Source organism: Limanda limanda, chromosome 3, assembly GCF_963576545.1.
Source record: "Limanda limanda chromosome 3, fLimLim1.1, whole genome shotgun sequence".
NCBI classification, from domain to species: domain Eukaryota; kingdom Metazoa; phylum Chordata; class Actinopteri; order Pleuronectiformes; family Pleuronectidae; genus Limanda; species Limanda limanda.
The window spans coordinates 6,932,355-6,951,128 of record NC_083638.1 but is presented as its reverse complement, the minus strand read 5'-3'; the positions used below and the strand labels follow the sequence as shown (position 1 = coordinate 6,951,128).

Sequence of the window (18,774 nt, the reverse complement as noted above, 5' to 3'; positions counted from 1 at the left end):
TGAGACGCAACCTCATTCACATAAACTCACATTCCTTCCCCTGCGTGTGCGTTGAGATCTTGATCCAGTCTTACATCACCGTGGATTCAAAATAGCCTCCTCCTTTCATGCCCATGTAGGAAATTCACTACTATTATATAACATCCTGCAACAACATCCATTCAGTGTTACTATATTCAGCCGCGGTGAGTTTGCCTGACCGGCACAAACACAGATAAAGTTGTTGACTTGAATATGTCAACACAAGGCTGCATCAGAGGAAAGGGAACTTTTAAGAAAGTGTGTTTCACAAATAATATAATAATTCATTGTTATAACATTTGCCTATTATTTACAAGCGATCGTATGGGATTGTTATAGTGTCTCACTGTATTTTTACAACACCAGGTCTACGTCAACAGCAATATTTGCTTTTCTAGTTTCATGTAAATCAATAATAGAGACTTAAATACATATTAGAAGCTCAATTGTATCGTGATGATGCTGGTTTGTAGATGTGAAACTGTTTATTCAGTCGATATTCTAATTTCTGCGAATAAACCTCAAGTGAATAATTTGAATATGTACAAGGTGCATGCAGCAACACAATCAGATTTACCAAAGGACCAGTGAGTCTACTATCACTCTACTATCACTCTGAAAACACTCAATGGGAGCAGAGCATCACACACACACACCCATTCAATGCAGTGTCTCTGTGGTGTGCCAACTCACATGCCTATTACATAACAGGGCTCCTACTCCCAGGCCCCCGACGCCCCTGGCAAATCCACGCACGCTCTGCTACACATGAGCTATTTATAAACTGCACCCAAGACGGGGCCGGTCAAAAATACCGCTCCAGTCAATTATTCATTGAGAAACATTCCCAAACAGAGCTGGGAGTGGGGCTCGGTTGCACAGGAATAGACCAAAGCAGCTCCCGATAAATAATGTCCATTAGTGATGCAGCAGCAGCAGCAACAGCAGCAGCAGCAACAGCAGCGTTTGTCCTCAGTGGTGGAGGCTCTGGGGGGGCGGGGGGGGGGTGGGGGGGATGGTGGGATGCAAATTTGCTCTCTCATGTGTTGTGCTTGTATTTATAGGAGTCTGTGCATACACGTCAGCTCCTCTGCATCCATCTTGTTCCTTCACGGGAGGCTAAAAATAGCTCGCTGCACTGTGCGTGAGCCATTTTTAGTTCTTGCAATTTAAAGAGCGAGAAAAAAAGGAAAAGAGGCTGCAGAAAAAAAAAGAAAGTGCTGTTTCACACGGGTACTATGGGGTTGCACTTTCTTTGTTTTGTGTCTGAACGGACGGACACAGTGTTCCATCTTCAGTTAGCTGCTGCTGCTGCTCCGAGCCGACTCGCCAATCTCATTAAAATAAACAGCTTCGAACTGCAAGGTTTTAATTAATGTGTCCCGCGTTTATTGCTTTAAACATTTATGAGACAGGAAGTAAAGTCACTTGTTTTGTAAAGTGCTGTGAAAGCAAAGATAAAATCACTTTTCAGGGCTGTAGTTTTCAAAAAGCGGTAGAAGTAAAAAGGTATAAATCTGTACTGTTGCATGTGTTTCATGTTGTTAAGGTGAGGAAACAAAAAACATCAACATCTTCATCTAAGATTGATGTGTTGTGATGTTTGACTCTTTGGGAAGCTCACCTGTGAGTTGAAGCAGATTTTGGACGAAAGGTTATTCCACATGTGAATATAGTTGAGATTAGATTTGGCAAGAGGTGAAAAGTTTTAATTGAAGCTTTAAAAAAATTGACTCTGGACTAAGGTGTAAAAATCCATGAGTATCTTGTTGTCGATTCTGCTGCAGCATCACAGTTGCTGAATTGCTTCGGTCGTGTGCGCTCATTGTCTGCAGGCTCCACCTCACTGCAGGCACAGTCGATTCAAGCTGCAGTTTCTAAACTCTAGTTTTAATACTTCACACAAACTCACGTGACAACATACATCACGTCTTATGAAGGGTAAAATCCAAGGCTGTTATTGACTGTCAAAAAAATCTGTTTTTATAGTGTGTAATTGACTGGAAAAATAGAAATTATCTTGAATTATTTAGATCTTCTGAGTGAAGCCAAAACACCGTGATCACACCCTGGTGGCTGCCTGCAGTACAGGTCGTAAACCCAGCCTCCTGCGAGACAGCAGAAAATAAAAGTATACGTCAAATACATTTTTCATACCTTTCTTTTGGGTCGTTATTATCTCACTGGTGTATGTTCATGATTTCATACACCTGATAAGTCTGTTTGTATTTGTGTTAGTTATGTGATGCTATAAAATCAAGGGATGTATGATGCTCTTTTATTAAAAGAGTTTGTGTGAAACTGGATGAGCACAAACTTAACCAGTAGTAACCATTCACGTTTTGACTATTTTAAAAGCTTTCAAGACAGTAAACCAAGTCAAATTCAAAATAATATGAATTTCAATTTACAAACCCGAACGTGACCTGCTTTGTATATTTTACGTTGAAATACTTGTAAATTGTAATAATTTCATTTCTTTATCCTGTCAGAAGAGGCTTGGATGTAAATATGTCTGTCAGAACAGTTGGTTTTCAGTAAGAAGCAATTCTTAAAAAGTTGGACAGTGCCACCACTGGGTCGGTTTTATAATCTCTACTAAATTAAAAATACTGCAGTTGTATTTGTTTCTATGAAGTTTTTAAATCGTGGATTAATTTCATGTGGATGTAAAATATAGATTCACAGTTTAATTTAAAGTTCAACAAATCTAAACAGTTTTTTTTTTTATTCCTCAAGAGACAAAGAACCGACACAGAGAAATAAACTGATGAAATCCACACGTTGCCTTTAATACTGTACATTTAATACAGATTCCACTTTAGGTTTTTTTTTAAACAGCTGCTCAATGGCAAATCCTTTTCCTGCCGGACGATTTCCATAAGTTAAGAAGCACATGTAATAGCATATTTCATTTTCTTCTTTCTTCTGTATTTAAATTAGCTTGGAGCAAAAAATCTGTTTGTAGGTCCCATATAAATAGGAATGATATAGAAAAAAAGTGCAAAAAAAAAGAGAATTCCCGTCCATGTTATGAGGCAGAAGTAACGAGGGGTTATTCAATTCGTCTCATTTAACCTCCGAGCTGAGGAGCACATTCCTAACCATCTCAGCAAAACATTGAAGCGAATACGGTTTATCATTTTCCATAAAAAAAATAATCCCAATTTAAACATCAAATTAAAATGACATGTCCAGGATGTAGTGCGTTTGCTCCTTGAGAACAAAAAAAAACTATATTTCCCTTTGTTTCAGATGCTAAAATGTCTTCTTGAAGACGACAGTGAGATTTATTCTTCAAATTAGAACCGATTGAGCTCAAATTAAAGCAGAATTAACTGTAAATCTGGATCCTTGAAGGAGTTTGAGTCTTAACTTGACTCGAGAACAAGAACTATTTGAAATATGTTCAGGGGTAAAATTATCTACAGTTTCTCTGTGACATTTCAGACCTACTTCTTTCTGAGGACAGATCTCAAAGAGAAGAAGATATACATGTCAGGATGAATATTGAAACCTCATCTTTAACCACATTTGTTTCTTACACTTTTATTAGTGTAAATTATCAGTGGTCTTCAGATAAGTGTGTGTGTGTGTGTGTGTGTGTGTGTCTGTATGTTTGTTCTGTATCTGGTAGTGTATGAGCACAGGTACTGGTATCAGGGGTACTGGTATCAGGGGTACTGGTATCAGGGGCACTGGTATCAGGGGTGCTGGTATCAGGGGTACTGGTATCAGGGGTACTGGTATCAGGGGTACTGGTATCAGGGGTACTGGTTTCGGACTGGAATCGTGGTTTAGGGCTGGCGCCGTTCCCTCTTGGTGAGCAGGTAACACTGGATGGTTCTGAGTCGATCTTTGGCCGGGGCGAACTCCGGCTGCAGCTTCAGAGTGGATTCGTACCAGCGCATGGCTTTCTCAAACTCCTCCTGCGGTGAGGAAACACAAGCACGTCATCGAGTCGACCCGGGACTACTGCCTGATCAATGCTTTGACTTTCTGCTGTTGCACAGGGTTAACTTCACCACAAGGAGACAAATGAGGACCAGGTACTAAGGCCTTACCATCGCTATATAGACGTTGGCGAGGGTGAAGTGGTTCACCACGAAGTGCGGAGCGATCTCTACGGCCATGCGGGCGACCGTCAGGGCGTCGTCCCACAGCCGGGCGTTCTGGAAGATGTTGGCCAAGCTGATGAGGGGCACATCCTAGTTTAGAATTCAGGAGGAAAGAAGAGAGAATACAAATTATTATTTATATATTTAAAACAACACTTTATTCTGTGTGAGTACTATGTAGGTTGTAAGTGTTTTGGAAGAGCTGAATTGAAACTTGCCTTCATGTGATGGGGGGCGTAGTTCAGAGCCTGACGTAGACAGTCGATAGCCCTCTTGCCTTGACCTTTGACCCTCCAGTACAGAGCAGCCATGCTGGATAAAACCCAGGATGTCTGGTTCTGTAGTTTCAGGGATTAAAGATAGAATGTAAAGTCACATACTGCTAATTTAATCTATTCAATCTTTGCTGTTGTACAAACATAAAGGATTTAAAAGTAGTTGTTTCTAGCAAACTGGATCTACCAGAGCACTCACCTTCTCCAGCACTTTAGCGATACGTGTTCCCACCTGCTCAAAGGACTGGGGGGGGAACTTATCTTTGCCGAGGTTCTGCAGGACCTGTGGACGAGGACAAGAAGACACGGGTGAGACTCAGGAGTGGAGCAGCACTGGTTATTTCCTGTGGTATCCAGTTGAAGCTCTCTTTTCCTCCTGAGAATTGTTAGTTCACATTATCCTGACTTTACCTCACGCAGTTGACTCTCCCCGGTGTAGTGTATGGCGGCGCGATTGGCCACGCCTGCCAGGTGGTCCAGGGTGTGCATGCTGGCGGCGAGGTTGGCGTTGCATAAAGGTTCAGCTGCCGGCTCCTGGAGCGGAGTGGCGAAGTCTATGTGTTCGGTGATGCTGAAAAGAAATAAAGACAAATGTATATTTATTTCAAATAGGGACAGTGGGGAGAGACAGGAAACAGAGCGATAGAGTAAGAGAGAGAGACAGAATGAGGGGGGGATGACATGCGGTTAGAAGTCGGGCAGGGAGTTGAACTATTGACCCACTGCTCAAGGGAGGGAAGTCTAGATGTGAAATGCAAGACTGCCTGAGAGAAATCAAACATGTGTGAATATATCTATGGAATCTCATCAACTATGTTGCATACTTCAGCATCTACTGAATTCAAAGTGATAATGAGAAACCAGGGTCTTACTCGATGTTCTTGGCAGAAACAGCCAACCAGGTGCTAGCTACAGTGGTGAGGTCTACCCTGCGTGTCCGCTGGCACTCCTCCGGTCCCGGCCAGCCAAGACTTGTGTAGTCCCTCCATCGACCTGCACAACACACAAAACCACAAAGGCCTCTCTCTCAGTCGGGTGAAGTCCAGCAGCTCGATGCCTGATATGTATGGAATGGAGGTGTATGCTGCACCTGAAGGGCCGGGCGATGGTATAGTTGGCCCGCTGATCTCCAGGACAGAGTGTCCTCCAGGCAGAGACTCCAGGTTCTGGCTGTCGTCAGAGCCGGAAACACCCTCGGTCCCATCGACCTTCGCCTTCCTGACCCGCTTCACCTGGAAGGTGATCTGAGGAACACCAGCAAAACAATCAGCTATACACACTTCAATTATTTACACTCATATCTACAGGGAGCCTGGTGTTTAAGAGTCACACTCCTCCACTCTTACCCACTCTGCTCCCTCGTCGTCTTCACAGTTCCCAAAGCAGGGCCCCCCCCCGGCGCGGGTACCCATGACTCGGTCATTCTTTAGCACCCGGATACCTCGCAGGTCCCCTCGTTTGCCTCCGACATCCAGCGCTCCCTCAAACGCTCCGATCAGGTCCTCCTTCAGCTGCCACTCCTCCTCGCCTTCCACCGCGCCGCCTCCGAACGGGGCGGCCATTTTATTCGCTCCGGAGACAGAAGGAGAAGTCCGGAGCTGTCCAGCTGTTTCACCGGAGCCATTACTGTCCAGGATGACCTCTGGAGGGGTCGTGAGAAAGAAGGGAGTTTTGTTAGAGTGGTGTCGAGCTGCAGGGAAATTCATCAAACTGAGTAGAACAGAAACTTTGTTTTACAGAGAAACAAATTGAGTCAACTTTTATAAAATTTTAAAAAAGGGGAAATAAACTAGATTAATCCACAGTGTGCCCAAAATATGAAATTGTCATCATGTGCGTCAGTGGTCTGAAATCTATGAAGGGAAAGGAAGCTTGTGCCACATGGGGAAATAAAGATCCACTTCGTAACAACTTCATTGGACCGAACTCTCTTTACAGCTGCAAACTTTTCTTGCATGTTTGATAATATCATCATCATATCTTACTCTCAAAGAGTAAGGAGTCCTCCATTGCAGCAATGGCCGGAGCGTCCTGCTTCTCTTCCTCCCATTCCTCCAGCTGGATCCCAAGTTCCTCCTCAGCCAAGCAGGCAGCGCCCTCTGGAGCAACAAAGGAAAAACTATAACTCCAAATCTCTCCACGACAGTAGAGATCACATATTACACAAAATCCAGACAATTGTGTGCAAAGCACAAATGTCCAATGTATTCCCAAACACTTTTCTGTGTGTTCATAGATATGAAAGTGATGCTTACAAGTACATTTGTAAATCTGGAACTAAATAAATATTCTGAGACTCCCACTCATGTGTGTTGAATTATGTAACAGGTAATCAACAGAGAAGTTACTGAGGCAGTTTGGAAATTTACTTTTAAACTTCTCAACATGAGGAGAGCTGTCAGGAAAACATTAGATCTCCGCGCTTCATTAGTAGCCACAAAAATAGTTGTATGTACAGTATCTATTATTTATTATAATATTTATTTAAATGTTCTTATGCCAGGTGCAGCTTTTGATAATATAAAATGATGTTAACATGCTCTGTTGTGGATTATACCTCGTGACACTGCAGCATTGTAAGAATGGTCTTATTGTAGCAGCTGTATATGGCATTTGTAATTGTTTGTTAGCTGGTCCACAATATTTTTTACTGTTATTGTGCCGAGCTGTGGAGTTTTTGTTGATTACTGCTTTTAATTGGGCTATGTCATAATGTTGGCTCTTTCCGTTTGTTCATTTTAAAGGATCGAGGAAACACAAGAAGCCACAAGGAGCCGGTTCTCAGGTGTAGTTGTTTACGTCAAACCAGGATTACGACCTATGTTTGATATTTTGTTTTTTTTCCCCCACAACCAACAATACTGCTAAAAGGATCAAACATGTGGGAGGACCTGCAGCCACTATAACAATTTGGGCGTGGGTGTGTGTTTTATGATCGCTTTTGTGACCTCATGTACCCGGCGTGCTTTGTAGGAGCAATATTTAGCTTTGGAGAATAAAATATAGACCCTTCTATATTTGGCATCAGCTATTTTCTGCAGCTTAAATTATTGAGTGGCAAAATTTCTCCACTTCAAAGCACTTTTCTCTTCACTCCCACTGATATGAATAAAGAAGCAGATGCAGCCTCTGTGCACATCAGAACATACTACTTGTTTCTCGCAGCTCCGAGGGACAACAGAGTTCTGAGCGTGAGGCCCAGAGCGAGTGCGCTTTGAGTCTACGGCAAATTTTCAGTTCGATCTACCAAACTGGAAGAGCTAGACCCAAACAAAACAAACTATAAATATATATATGGAAAAAATATAAATATAAATACAAAAACAGAGTGTCTGGTTCTGGATAAATTGCACTTAAATATGTTTTCACCCATATGGATATCTTAAAATATTTCAATATTCAGAACACACAACATCTTTTATGCATCCTGTGAGCAATACAAGTCAGTGATTTGTTTCCAGGATGTGTAAAACGTTCTGATGCAAAGCTCAGGTATTTATGAAAAGACAAGAGCAACAAACAATGTTCACTCATTAGACTTAATATATATAAACAAATATATCGATCTTGAATCAAAAATAAATATTGTTTTACATACCATATGCAAATAAATGCAAATACTTTCTGCAGTATCTATTCCTTAAAATTATGTATTTATATCGGTAAACATAAACATGGGAACTGCAGTAGCTTCTATGAAAGGTTGATAATGACTTAATTGTTCAGACTCGAGGTCTTGACAGGCAAAGCTTTCTTTAAAAACTCCCCCGTACAAAAATTTCTATGTAACTTTAAAAGTAGTCAATCTAGAAAAAAGATCCCTTAAATGTACGAGATTTGGACGCTTTGCCTGTGTGTGTGAGTTACTCACGTGGGCAGGACTGCCGGTGTGAGAGATTGTAAAGGAAGGGGTAAAACTGCAGACAGCGCAGCAGAGGCAGGCTGGAGCGACACTGCTCACAGCCGGCTAAGGATGAGAAGGAAGAGGAGGAGGACAGGGCCGTCACCAGAGTGTGGCGGAACAAGGCCAGAGCACCTGTCACGTTGCCCTGGGCCAAGTGCACGCTCACCAGGCTGAGCAGAGTGTGAGGCTGAGGAAAACAAAACAAAACAAAAGGAACATTAGCTGATGGGAAACGCACATGAACAGTGTGAACAGACAAATGGACAAAACAAAGTATCTGCATATTTTCCAAAAACTGAAAGAACAAAGTTTAAGTTTATGGAGATTGAGTATAGTCTTATAAATGACTCTTCAGTTTTTACATGTATTCTCCACCTGTGGTTATGGATTGTTATGTTTACACATAACCACGTCCTTGGCTTTTACCTCTTAAAGGGTATGTTTTCTTCAAGGCTTGATTTAACAAGGTTTTGGAAATGTTTCTTATCTACTTCAGTCCGTGCTGACTCAACACCTCTTCTTCAGATAATCTGTAGGGTTGTGAACAATCTGCGGTCTACTAAATTCATTTTCTTGAAATCAGCCCGAGATGATGAGTGCTTTTTTGACACAATATAACTTCATCCTGTACAATTTGAATTGACGAAAAGTTCAATATGTTGCCCCTACAAAAAGACGGCAACATTCCTGCAAGACACAGCATTCAAATAAATCTTTTGTGCCTGGTAGTATAGTTGGTAGTGACTGTGGGCAAAGACACCTGCGAACACAGGCCAGAGTATCTTTGCATAACCATGCACAGTGAAATAAAGAGCTCAATATTCAGATTTCTGTTTAAATATAATTCTGATGAGTAAAAAAATCTGTTTATAGGTGCCCATACAGCAAGATCATCACAAGTCTGATACTACTATGATCTTCTTGGGATTTTATCAATACTGGTTCACGACTGTGACATGATATTGTTTTTTACCACAAACAGCAGCTCACGTGTGAGTAGAGTGTAAAGTGCAGGTAATACAGTGTATGTGAGGAACTCTGAGACGATGAAACCCAGCAAGTTGTTTCCCAGTGTGCATTTACCTCTGATTGATTAAGTGCCAATGCTTGCTCCAGTAGTGTTTGTGCGTGGGTGGTCAAGCCGTGGTGTAGCAGCAGGTTAGCAGCGTTGGTGAGGGGCAAGTGGCGGTGGGAAGGCGGAGCTGAGCTCAACACTTGGCGCAGGCACTGGAGGGCACGGCTGCCATTGCCTTTGGCCCGCCAGAAAAGAGCTGCCTCATTGTGGACCAGCCAGCGGGGTATAGTGGCCTAAACATATACAAACAAACTTCTGTTAGCGACTGAAGCTGGTTTGAACTGGGAGCACAGTGGTAGGAGTGATTCACGATTGAGTTAGTAATATATTGTAAAGTCCCATTCAATAGTTGCGCCACTTTCTGCGGATTCAAGTTATTTTAATTTGTGGAGGGATTAAAATGATTGTGCTACGAGAACAGAGGATCTCTCACCTGCTTCATTACTTCAGCAACTCTGGAGCCAATCTGCTCCAGTGTCCATCCTCCACTGCGTAGCTGCAGTATCTGAAATCACACACACACAGGGTTCCTACAAATTTCCAACTTCAAAATGTCATAACATTTGCAGTCTTGGTGTTCATGTTTAATAATAATAACAACTTTATTTTTATACACTTGGCTGGCTGCTCCAAACACCAGGAAACTTCTTTATAGAAACTCAGAATTGTATTTTGGAAAATACATGGGGGTAAACATTTGTTTTCCAAACTAATCCACACCAGTAAATTACACAGAGATACAAAGTGAAGGAACAATCAAACTTTGTGCTCATGGTGTGCGTCTATCTCACTCACTTTCCTATTCAAACCACACACACACTCAGACAGGTACCTGGGAGGCAAAGGGATCTGGCAGCTCCTTCTCTTCGAGCGGCCAGTCTAGTGAGGCTGGCAGGAGGGCGGGATATGGTTGAGGGATGGGACCACAGTCCGGCAGAGCTACAGTCTGAGGAGGACTGCTCTTTCCATAGAGAAGTGATGCCACTGGGCTGAATATGCACAATTAAACAAAGTCAGATTGACACAAACTTGCCATTTGCTCATTTATCCTTTGATAGGTGCTTCTATTTTATGACTCTGGCCCTATGCATATCTGGCATCAAAATGCATTTTGGGTGATCCAAACAGAAGTGGACAGTTCTTAACACACATATCTGTCAATACGTTCCCCTAAAAGCCAACATAAGCACAACCTTTAACTGCAGGTATTAACAGGGCCTCTGAGGAACTTCTAACTTAAGTGGAATGAAGCTATGCTCCTACATGTTGCCCACAAAATATCCGAATTCAGTAATGTGCACTGACCTGAGGCCTTGAGTTTCAGGTGGAAGGAAAAAGGTCGGGAGCAGGTGAGCGGGGGGGACACTTGGGTACTCATGATTACAGTCAGTCCTCTGAGGCCACAGCATCCTCTGAATGTCCTAAGGCAAATACAGTTTAGCAACTCTTGCTGTCCAAGGTCTATTTTCAGCATTATCAAGAGTACATAAGCAAACCAAACAAAAATGGAAGAAATAACAAATCTTCTGCAGGGATTTGTGTTTGTCTTATTGCAATTTCCTCCATCTAATGTTTGCAAAGGCAATATCTTTTTATATAAACTTTTTTTGACTCCCCTAATATTTATCTGCAAGACTAAATGTGATGGCACAGCTACTTAGATTCAAATTACCTTGTTTGACCAATATGGTCTCTGAAATTTGTTGAGTGTGCATTTGCATTGGTATCATCGATATGATGGCGGACTCTCCACTTGCACGCAGCTCTCATCTTACCTGTGTGTAATCCTGACGGCTGCCCCACAGGGCAGCGGCAGGATCTTGGTCTCCAGAGACAGAGGGATGAAGCTGCGGACTGGCTGCTGTCTGGTTTGAGTTCCTCTCGGACACGAGGGCGACGCTGGACGCCACAGACACCTCCTCTCCAAACTGAGAACAAAGAGACAAAACAGAAAGAGCTGAGAAGCAGAAATTTTCCTCGTTTGTGTTTGGAAAAATAAAAGTTGTTCTTTTCATTGCTTCCAGTTATAAATATCCACTGAAAGCTAATTACTGTCGTACTGTTTAATATATGCCAGACTCACCTGGACATAGTGGACGTTTTCAAACAGATCCCCCCGGTGATAGCGCACAGGCAGGTCAAAGGGGCAGTAGAGGCTGCGCTGCTGCTGACCCAGCTGACACATCTGGTGGTTCCCTGGAGCACATGACACACAATACTCAGGTGCTGCTTCATGCTTCACAATCAAAAGGAGGATGTGTATGAACTGATGAGCATGAAGATTAAAGCTTCGGTAAAGTGACAATACATCTTTTCTAGTAAAATAATGCTTCTCTTTTTCATAAAGTCACATTCATCTTGAGTCCCTCCCCTTCTTAAAATTGATATCCATCATTTAATTTTCTCACTTATAATTATTTATAAATACAATTTTTTTAGAAAAGAAAATTCTAAAATCACATCCAGCAAAAGTCAACATGTTTTTTTTTGTAAAACAAACTTTTCTTCGTCTATTGCAATTTAGTATATTGAAAATATAAATGACTATATCCGGAAAAAAAGTACACTTCTTGTACACCTGCTCTCAGCTCTATCATGCCCTGGTGTCGTTGCCGTGTGTGGCATAATACCAAGTTGGGCTTCCTTGGCCATCTGGGTCTCGTGGATAATGTTGCGCAGGATCTGCTCTTCCTGCAGCAGCTTGTGTTTGTCCAGTGCCTCCTGCTGGCGAAGGTAGTGGTCGTGCTGCTTCTGGTACTCCTTCAGCTCATTCAGCGTTCGCTGCAGGGACCTATAAATACAGGAAAATGAGGACAGGAAATACAGGGCTGTTGGCAGAAATACAATGCAGGGTATCTGCAAATAGATCCACTGCATTCATGAACGGAACACTGACTCTCTGCCAGCTCTGGGTGCTTTCCTGTTTCTTACACACCGACTTCTTCAAATTGTGGAAAAAAGAGAAATCACACACTGAAACTCTGAGATTGTTCTTGCAAGCCACTGTCGGTGGAAATCCTCATTGTTCAATCGGAAATATAGAGGAGAGCGTTAGGTACTTAAACCTGCTCACAAACTAACAAGCTCAATTGTAGAGAACTAATAAATAGAAGTAAAAGTGAAAAGAAAGACAAAAGAATGTTCAGGATTAAACACCATACTTGTGAGCTGATTGTTTATCCTTTCAGTGCTCGTCTACCTGTGCTGGGCTTCCAGTCGCTGCTCCAGCTTCTGCTGACAGAGCACAGCATGCTTCCTTCTCAGGGCCTGCTCGAAGCCCGGGTGGGCCTGCAGTGCCTGCTCGTAACACAGCACTGAGTGGTTGTATTCCCCGAGCATCTGGTTAGACAGCAGTGGAAGAGGAGTCATGGATATGGCAGAGGTCAAACACAGATTTGATTGATTCAATCAATCAATGTGTCATAAAACAACTAAACTGAGCAAATATTATGAACAGTGAGTATGACACACTGGTATACAGCTATGGGAATATAAATATAAGTTTTGTAAAATCCTGTAGATTTAATAGAGTCCTTTCAGACATATGTTATTTTCAGTCTTTGCAGGCAATACACTGTATCGTCAGAACACAGTGAGAAAAGAAATAGCTGACAACTAAATTTTGGTTTGTGTGTTTTAGCAAAACTGGTGAGTAAAAATCATTGTCATTGTGTACATTAGGTACACATCCATTTTCTGTGGGCTCCAGTCTCACTAGTTAGAATGAAAACTCAGCTTCCTGTTATTAAGTTTTAAGACACACTTTGTTGAATAAAAAAAAGTCTTTAACTAAGTTGTTAGGCCGTGGCCACACTACCTACCTCACCTGTGCATGACGACTACGTGATTGATGTATTGTTAATGTGACTATCAAAGATCTGTCTATATTTGCTGAGAAGTGTCACTCGTGTAAATCCAGCATGAAGTGCAAGACTCCAGACTCGAGCCAATCCTTAGTCACACATCTGGTACTGACTGAATGGAAACCAAGATGTTCTGTGACCATAGCACACAGGTGAGGTGGGCGGTGTGGCCTGGGCCTTAGATTAGTCCAACAAATTCAGAAAACAATAGTGATAGAATGCCGTAAACCATTTGATTAACCAGTAGGTACATGTGGGGTTTAATAACAATAGGCTCTGGAGCAGTTGAATGCAGTCCCTTTGACTTACAGCATAAATGTTGCCCAGGGTGTAGTGGCTGGTGAAGAGGTCTGATGTGAGATCGAGGGCAGCATGGGCGAGAATAGCAGCATCTGCTGAGAAATGGGCACGGTGCAGGATGTTGGCCATGTTGACCAAGGCTACATCCTTGTGCTGCCTACAAGTACAACACACACACACACACAGAACATGAGAACATGGACACCTGTGAGCAGCCTCATATAACATTGCACAGTTTACCAATGCAGAGGGTTTTATGAACAGGAAAGAGCAAAGTACCTGGGGGAGAAATGCAGAGCACGCACCACACAGTCCACAGCTCTCTGAGGCTCGTTCCTCATACGCCAGTAAAATGACGCCATGTTGTATAAAACCCAGGAGGAGGAATTCTAGAAAACACAGACAATGAACACAAGCACACATACAGTTAATTTAAAACTTCTTCAAAAAGGACTAACTCCTAACTTTTAGGCCTTGTAACTTAGGACTAAGCTTCACCGATGTGTTAATAATGTGATGCAGGTGTACGAACGCACATGCAGTCACAGACAGTTGGTAATATTTCCTCCTCTGGCTACAGAATAGAGTATGTACTATTTTTCCCACAAAGAAGATGTCGCTTTGTGAGGTAAAGCTGTACCGCAGACCTTACCCTCATTAAACCTTGGTGGATGCGGTGGCCCACCTCATCCACACTGCGGCCCATCATATGAGACAGTGCAATAAAAATGGGGTCCTCCTTCGAAAGAAGTGGGGAGGTCAAGTTTGCTCTTTCCTGAACACCCTGGAACAGATAAATATTAACAATCACTTACTTTTAACATGTGATCAGTCATCACAATGGCCACATCCCTGTTGTGTAGTGCACAAATAGTGTCAACAGGCAGCAAAGCTAACTGAAAGGTATTTTACAAGTAGATAAACAGCATATTGACTTTTCAAGAACACAATTGAAATGTATCTACAACTGAAGATGATGGTTCTAAAGATGATGAACTCTTCAGCTGGTGATTTTAGAAAACAAAATAAGGAGAGGGAGAGCCGATGAGAGGACTCAACTCCGATCTAACTGATGATGATAGTGCAGACAGGGAAACAGTGTGAATAATGTAAAAGTAATGAGGTATGACCATTGCTGGAAACTTGTTTGTCCTGGATCAACATTAACTTTGTAGATGTACAACCACAGTAAGAAACAGAAAACCTGCAGAAACAGGTGCTTAATATGAATCACAGTCGCCCTATCCACTTCCTTTCAGTGGTTAGATTAGAGCAGGGCAAATTAATCATCAAGTTCAACACTGCCAATAAAACAGTGAAAGAGAAACTCTGCTGCACAACTTTCAAATCCAACATCACACAGGTGGAGAAAAACTGGCAGAGAGTGAATCCAACTTATGCCAACGACATGTTTCATACTCTATAGGTGTGATTTCAAACAACTTAGAAACCTCTTCTGTGACTCTGTGTCCTTAACACCATAGTGAAAAAGGGTGTGAACCAACCATGTGTTCGGTACAAAGGTTGGCAGTGCTAGTGCCAACAGTGGAAAGGTAGTCTGGAGCTCTGCTGTAACAAAGGGAGGGTTGAAACTGTTTTTTTTAAGTACTGGATGACTGTGCTCTAATCTATTGGCACGCAGCTGCCTCCACTATCGCTCTTTAGACTGAATTTCCCATTAAGATCTCGGGGTCAATACTGAAGCAATACTAAAACAATCAACACTGCATTTTGTTTGATAGAGTTGGCTGAGCCTTCTTGACTGAGGAACTTAATAATTAGCATCACTATTTATATATTAGATTATTAGATATATATATATCTACTTAATATCTCGTCTTCTGTGCTCTGGTCTAAAGTTTCACTAACCAGCCAGAACTGATAGTGTAAGGGCAAAGTTTAATATGAATAATCACTTGTATGCATTCTTCATTCCATTTTTTTTTAAAACTGCGAGCCCATATTCTAGTTGTATTTCATTATCCTCTGTATGTGTCTGTTCTTAAACCCCTTAAATAATATTCAATTGAAACTGTTAATTGAGTGTTGTGGTGAAAAAAGTATGTTTAACCAAACTAAGAGTAAATTAAATTCCCAATTGGATGTTTGCATGAGAAAAACCTGACAGAATCCTATTAAACCTTCCACTGGACATGTAACGACATCTCAGGTGCTTCCCCCTCTAAAAGGAAACCGAGGGGTACTTTGCCATATTAGTTCTAACTAGGGTTGCAAAGGGGTGGAAAGTTTCCGGTAAATTTCCGGAAACTTTCCGTGGGAACTTTAGCTCGGGAATTTTGAAAAAAAAAAAAAAATACGCAAATTAAACGCTGAGCAATAAAAACATCATTCAAAACTCTATTTTAAAGATGTATGGAATGCAGCACACGCTGCACGTTGAGTTTCAACCCTCCACTGTGCATTCTTCCATCACATGCACAGATAACTCCCAGCATCCTTCACTCTATAACAGGGTTATTGAGGCCTGCTGTAGAGTGCAGGACTAGTCAGGTAAGTTTCCATGATATTACTGGGTAAATATATTAGCATGCTGATTGAGGATTGTTCATCTGTTCATCTTTCCATTTCCATTCATTTATCCATCAATTGTAAAATATGTTTACAGACTATTCCAATTGTTTGGCTAACTATTTATATCTCTGGCATTGCATTAGTGTTCTTTTACAAACTTTTTTCTCATCTCATTCTACAGAACAATGCCACGTGCACTATCTCATGTTTGGAGACATTTCACCCCATCCAATGTAGAAGGAAAGGCTGTGTACATCTGCAAATACTGTGCAAAGACCTATGTTCAGAATGACACAAAGATGCAGAAGCATATAGTCAAGTGCCCAAAGTTTCCTCAGGGCTCAAATCAGCCTATGACAAAACAAAATGTTTATATTTATGTCTGTATATGAAAAGGTAAATACAGTTAGTATAAATTACCCACAACATTTCCAGTTTATTCCCGTTAACTCCCGTATATTCCCGTTAATTCCCGTATATTCCTGTTAATTCCCATGGAAAGTTTCCAACTTTGAATATTCCCGGAATTTTGCAACCCTAGTTCTAACAAAATATTCGCTGTGTGATGCTTATGTGAGTCAGTTCTATTTTGTATCGACAGGTTTGACCTCCACTCACCCTGAGATGCTGGAAAGCATGGATACTATAAGGTAGTTCAAAGACTTTTGCGCAGTCAGGCTTTTCTAGATCTGGAGGCAGAGCTGTCCGCGGCTCCACATAGTCTTCAGGACTGCAGGGACGAGAGAATGGTTTACAGATGACAAGATCATTAATAAACACTAGACATTCAATAGCTCCACATCCACCTCACAAACACACTGTAGAGGTGAGAATAATAATGTTGCTTTATTGAGGAGGAACATACCTGATGTCTTTGCTCTCCAATGAGATATAAGTTCCATCGTACAGGTCCAGGTCTCCCAGGGGAACCTTAGCCATGACGCAGTCAGCATCTTCTTTGTAGTGTCTCTGCTCCAGCCCTGTGTCTCTGTCCTCATTCTCCTCAATGTGAATTTTCTGTGCCACAAGCTGCTTCTGTTGAGCAATAAACCAAGGATGATCAGTCAGTGTGTGGACAAGAAATGGGCAGTGGACAGAAAATGTAAAAAAGGCAAATCTCTGGAGTTGGTAAGGTCGACCTGAAGGATCAGACAGAAACTTAAACAACATCCTTGCACATGACACAGACAAACACTACGTTCATACTGCACGGCTTAGTTCTCAATTCTGATTTGATTCTACATCTGATTCTTTTATGTAGCTGGTCACATTATCTTTTGAAATGTGGCCTGGATCTGCCTACAATGTGAACTGGTCATGGCCCTGATGTGACCCACATGCGCAGAAGAATAACAAGACATCACACGCAGCACGCCGTGTACAGAAGTCAACAAAGAGAAGAAGTCGGTAATAATGATGGAGGCCACAGATGTGAGTGTTTACGGTTCCATTTGTCTCTTGATATGAATAAAAACCCAGACTGCAGATGTCTTCCATGTTTGTTTGTCTGTAGAGTGACGTAAAAGTTGGACTGAATTTGGAAACGGTTCACATGGCTGTTTCAAATAAACCTGATCTGTATCTGATTTTAAAAACCACCTGTGAAAGATCTGATTTGAAAAGAGGACTTTCCATGTGACTTGTGCTGTTCACACTGTCATGAAACCAAGAGAGCTGGGTGGCATGGGGTGGGGGGGGATATATAGTCAACACAGTCAAAGTGAAACCAACGAACCTCCAGCTTCTTGAGGTAGTTCACCCGAGTCTCCTGCCTCATGAAGATCACCACGTCGTGTGGATGCTTCAGATTCAAAGGCGAGTCAACCTGAAACCAAAAACAAACAAACAGATTTTTAACAGTGAGCACATGACACATGACATCCTGGCAATGACCAGAGTTCCCCTGAAACAAAACAGAGGATCCCAGGGCCAAGTGGAGGAACCCGAACAGGCGTGACACAGGTTCGAATCCCCGTCTCTCTAAACTGCAGGTAAGCAAAACTCAGCTGATCCACGACCTGTCAAATCTGTCACTTTGTCTGTAGCTCTGAACTGAAGGGAGGCAGCTTCCTGACAGCTGACACCGACTCACACTAACACAATCTGTGATGTATTCATGACAACGTGTCGTTAGCGGACGTTGACATGACACGGGCCCTGGAATGTTCCGGTCATCTTGACCCCGAACACGATAACGTCCGATTTGAGGCGATTCAGGCTAAATTCCCGCGTACTCTTGAAATAACACTGACGCCATTAGAAGACTCTCGTTGACTTCAAATACAATAATTCAATTAAACAAATAGCAAATGAGATAAAGTCGTACAATAAACACCCCCGTTGTATTGATGCTAGCAAAACAGTTAGCCGCCTAACGTACGAGCTAGCACTGGGAGGGGGGACATGCTAAGCTAGCTAAGCTGTTGACCTGCTGTTGGATCTTCCCGTCCTCCGTGACCACCCAGTGCGTCGTGGCCCCGCCGGAGTCCACCATGAGCAGGCAGAGGAGGAGGACGAGGAGCCTCCCCCGGCACCACGGTCCCCTCCGCGGACAGCTGACGCCACAGGGCGACGACTCGGGACAGGCTTTCCCGAGGTCCGCCATCTTTTCTAGTCTTCGGTGGCCCCTACTCGCTGCAGCGCCGGCCTCCGCTCGCAAGGGGGCGCTGCTCGAGAAAAACGAGTC

General features: G+C 42.5%; 1 protein-coding gene across 2 annotated transcripts; it reads right to left on the bottom strand.

Moving 5' to 3' along the window:
* Positions 1-2,789: 2,789 nt before the first annotated feature.
* ttc17 (tetratricopeptide repeat domain 17) lies at positions 2,790-18,707 on the bottom strand. Of its 2 annotated transcripts, none has more exons than XM_061068069.1 (25): positions 18,517-18,707; positions 17,824-17,913; positions 16,954-17,123; positions 16,707-16,818; positions 14,209-14,340; positions 13,836-13,945; positions 13,566-13,713; positions 12,593-12,732; positions 12,024-12,184; positions 11,477-11,589; positions 11,169-11,321; positions 10,699-10,814; positions 10,226-10,382; positions 9,827-9,898; positions 9,402-9,626; positions 8,286-8,505; positions 6,400-6,513; positions 5,761-6,056; positions 5,505-5,658; positions 5,287-5,407; positions 4,826-4,985; positions 4,614-4,697; positions 4,358-4,477; positions 4,086-4,229; positions 2,790-3,950 (listed from the first exon to the last, which is right to left on the bottom strand). In XM_061068069.1, the coding sequence occupies exons 1-25, from the start codon at positions 18,691-18,693 to the stop codon at positions 3,819-3,821; spliced, it is 3,621 nt and encodes a 1,206-aa protein (XP_060924052.1). In that variant the 5' UTR covers positions 18,694-18,707; the 3' UTR covers positions 2,790-3,818. The 2 variants fall into 2 exon arrangements, with proteins under 2 accessions (XP_060924052.1, XP_060924053.1); XM_061068070.1 differs by having other exon boundaries at positions 10,699-10,805.
* Positions 18,708-18,774: the final 67 nt, after the last annotated feature.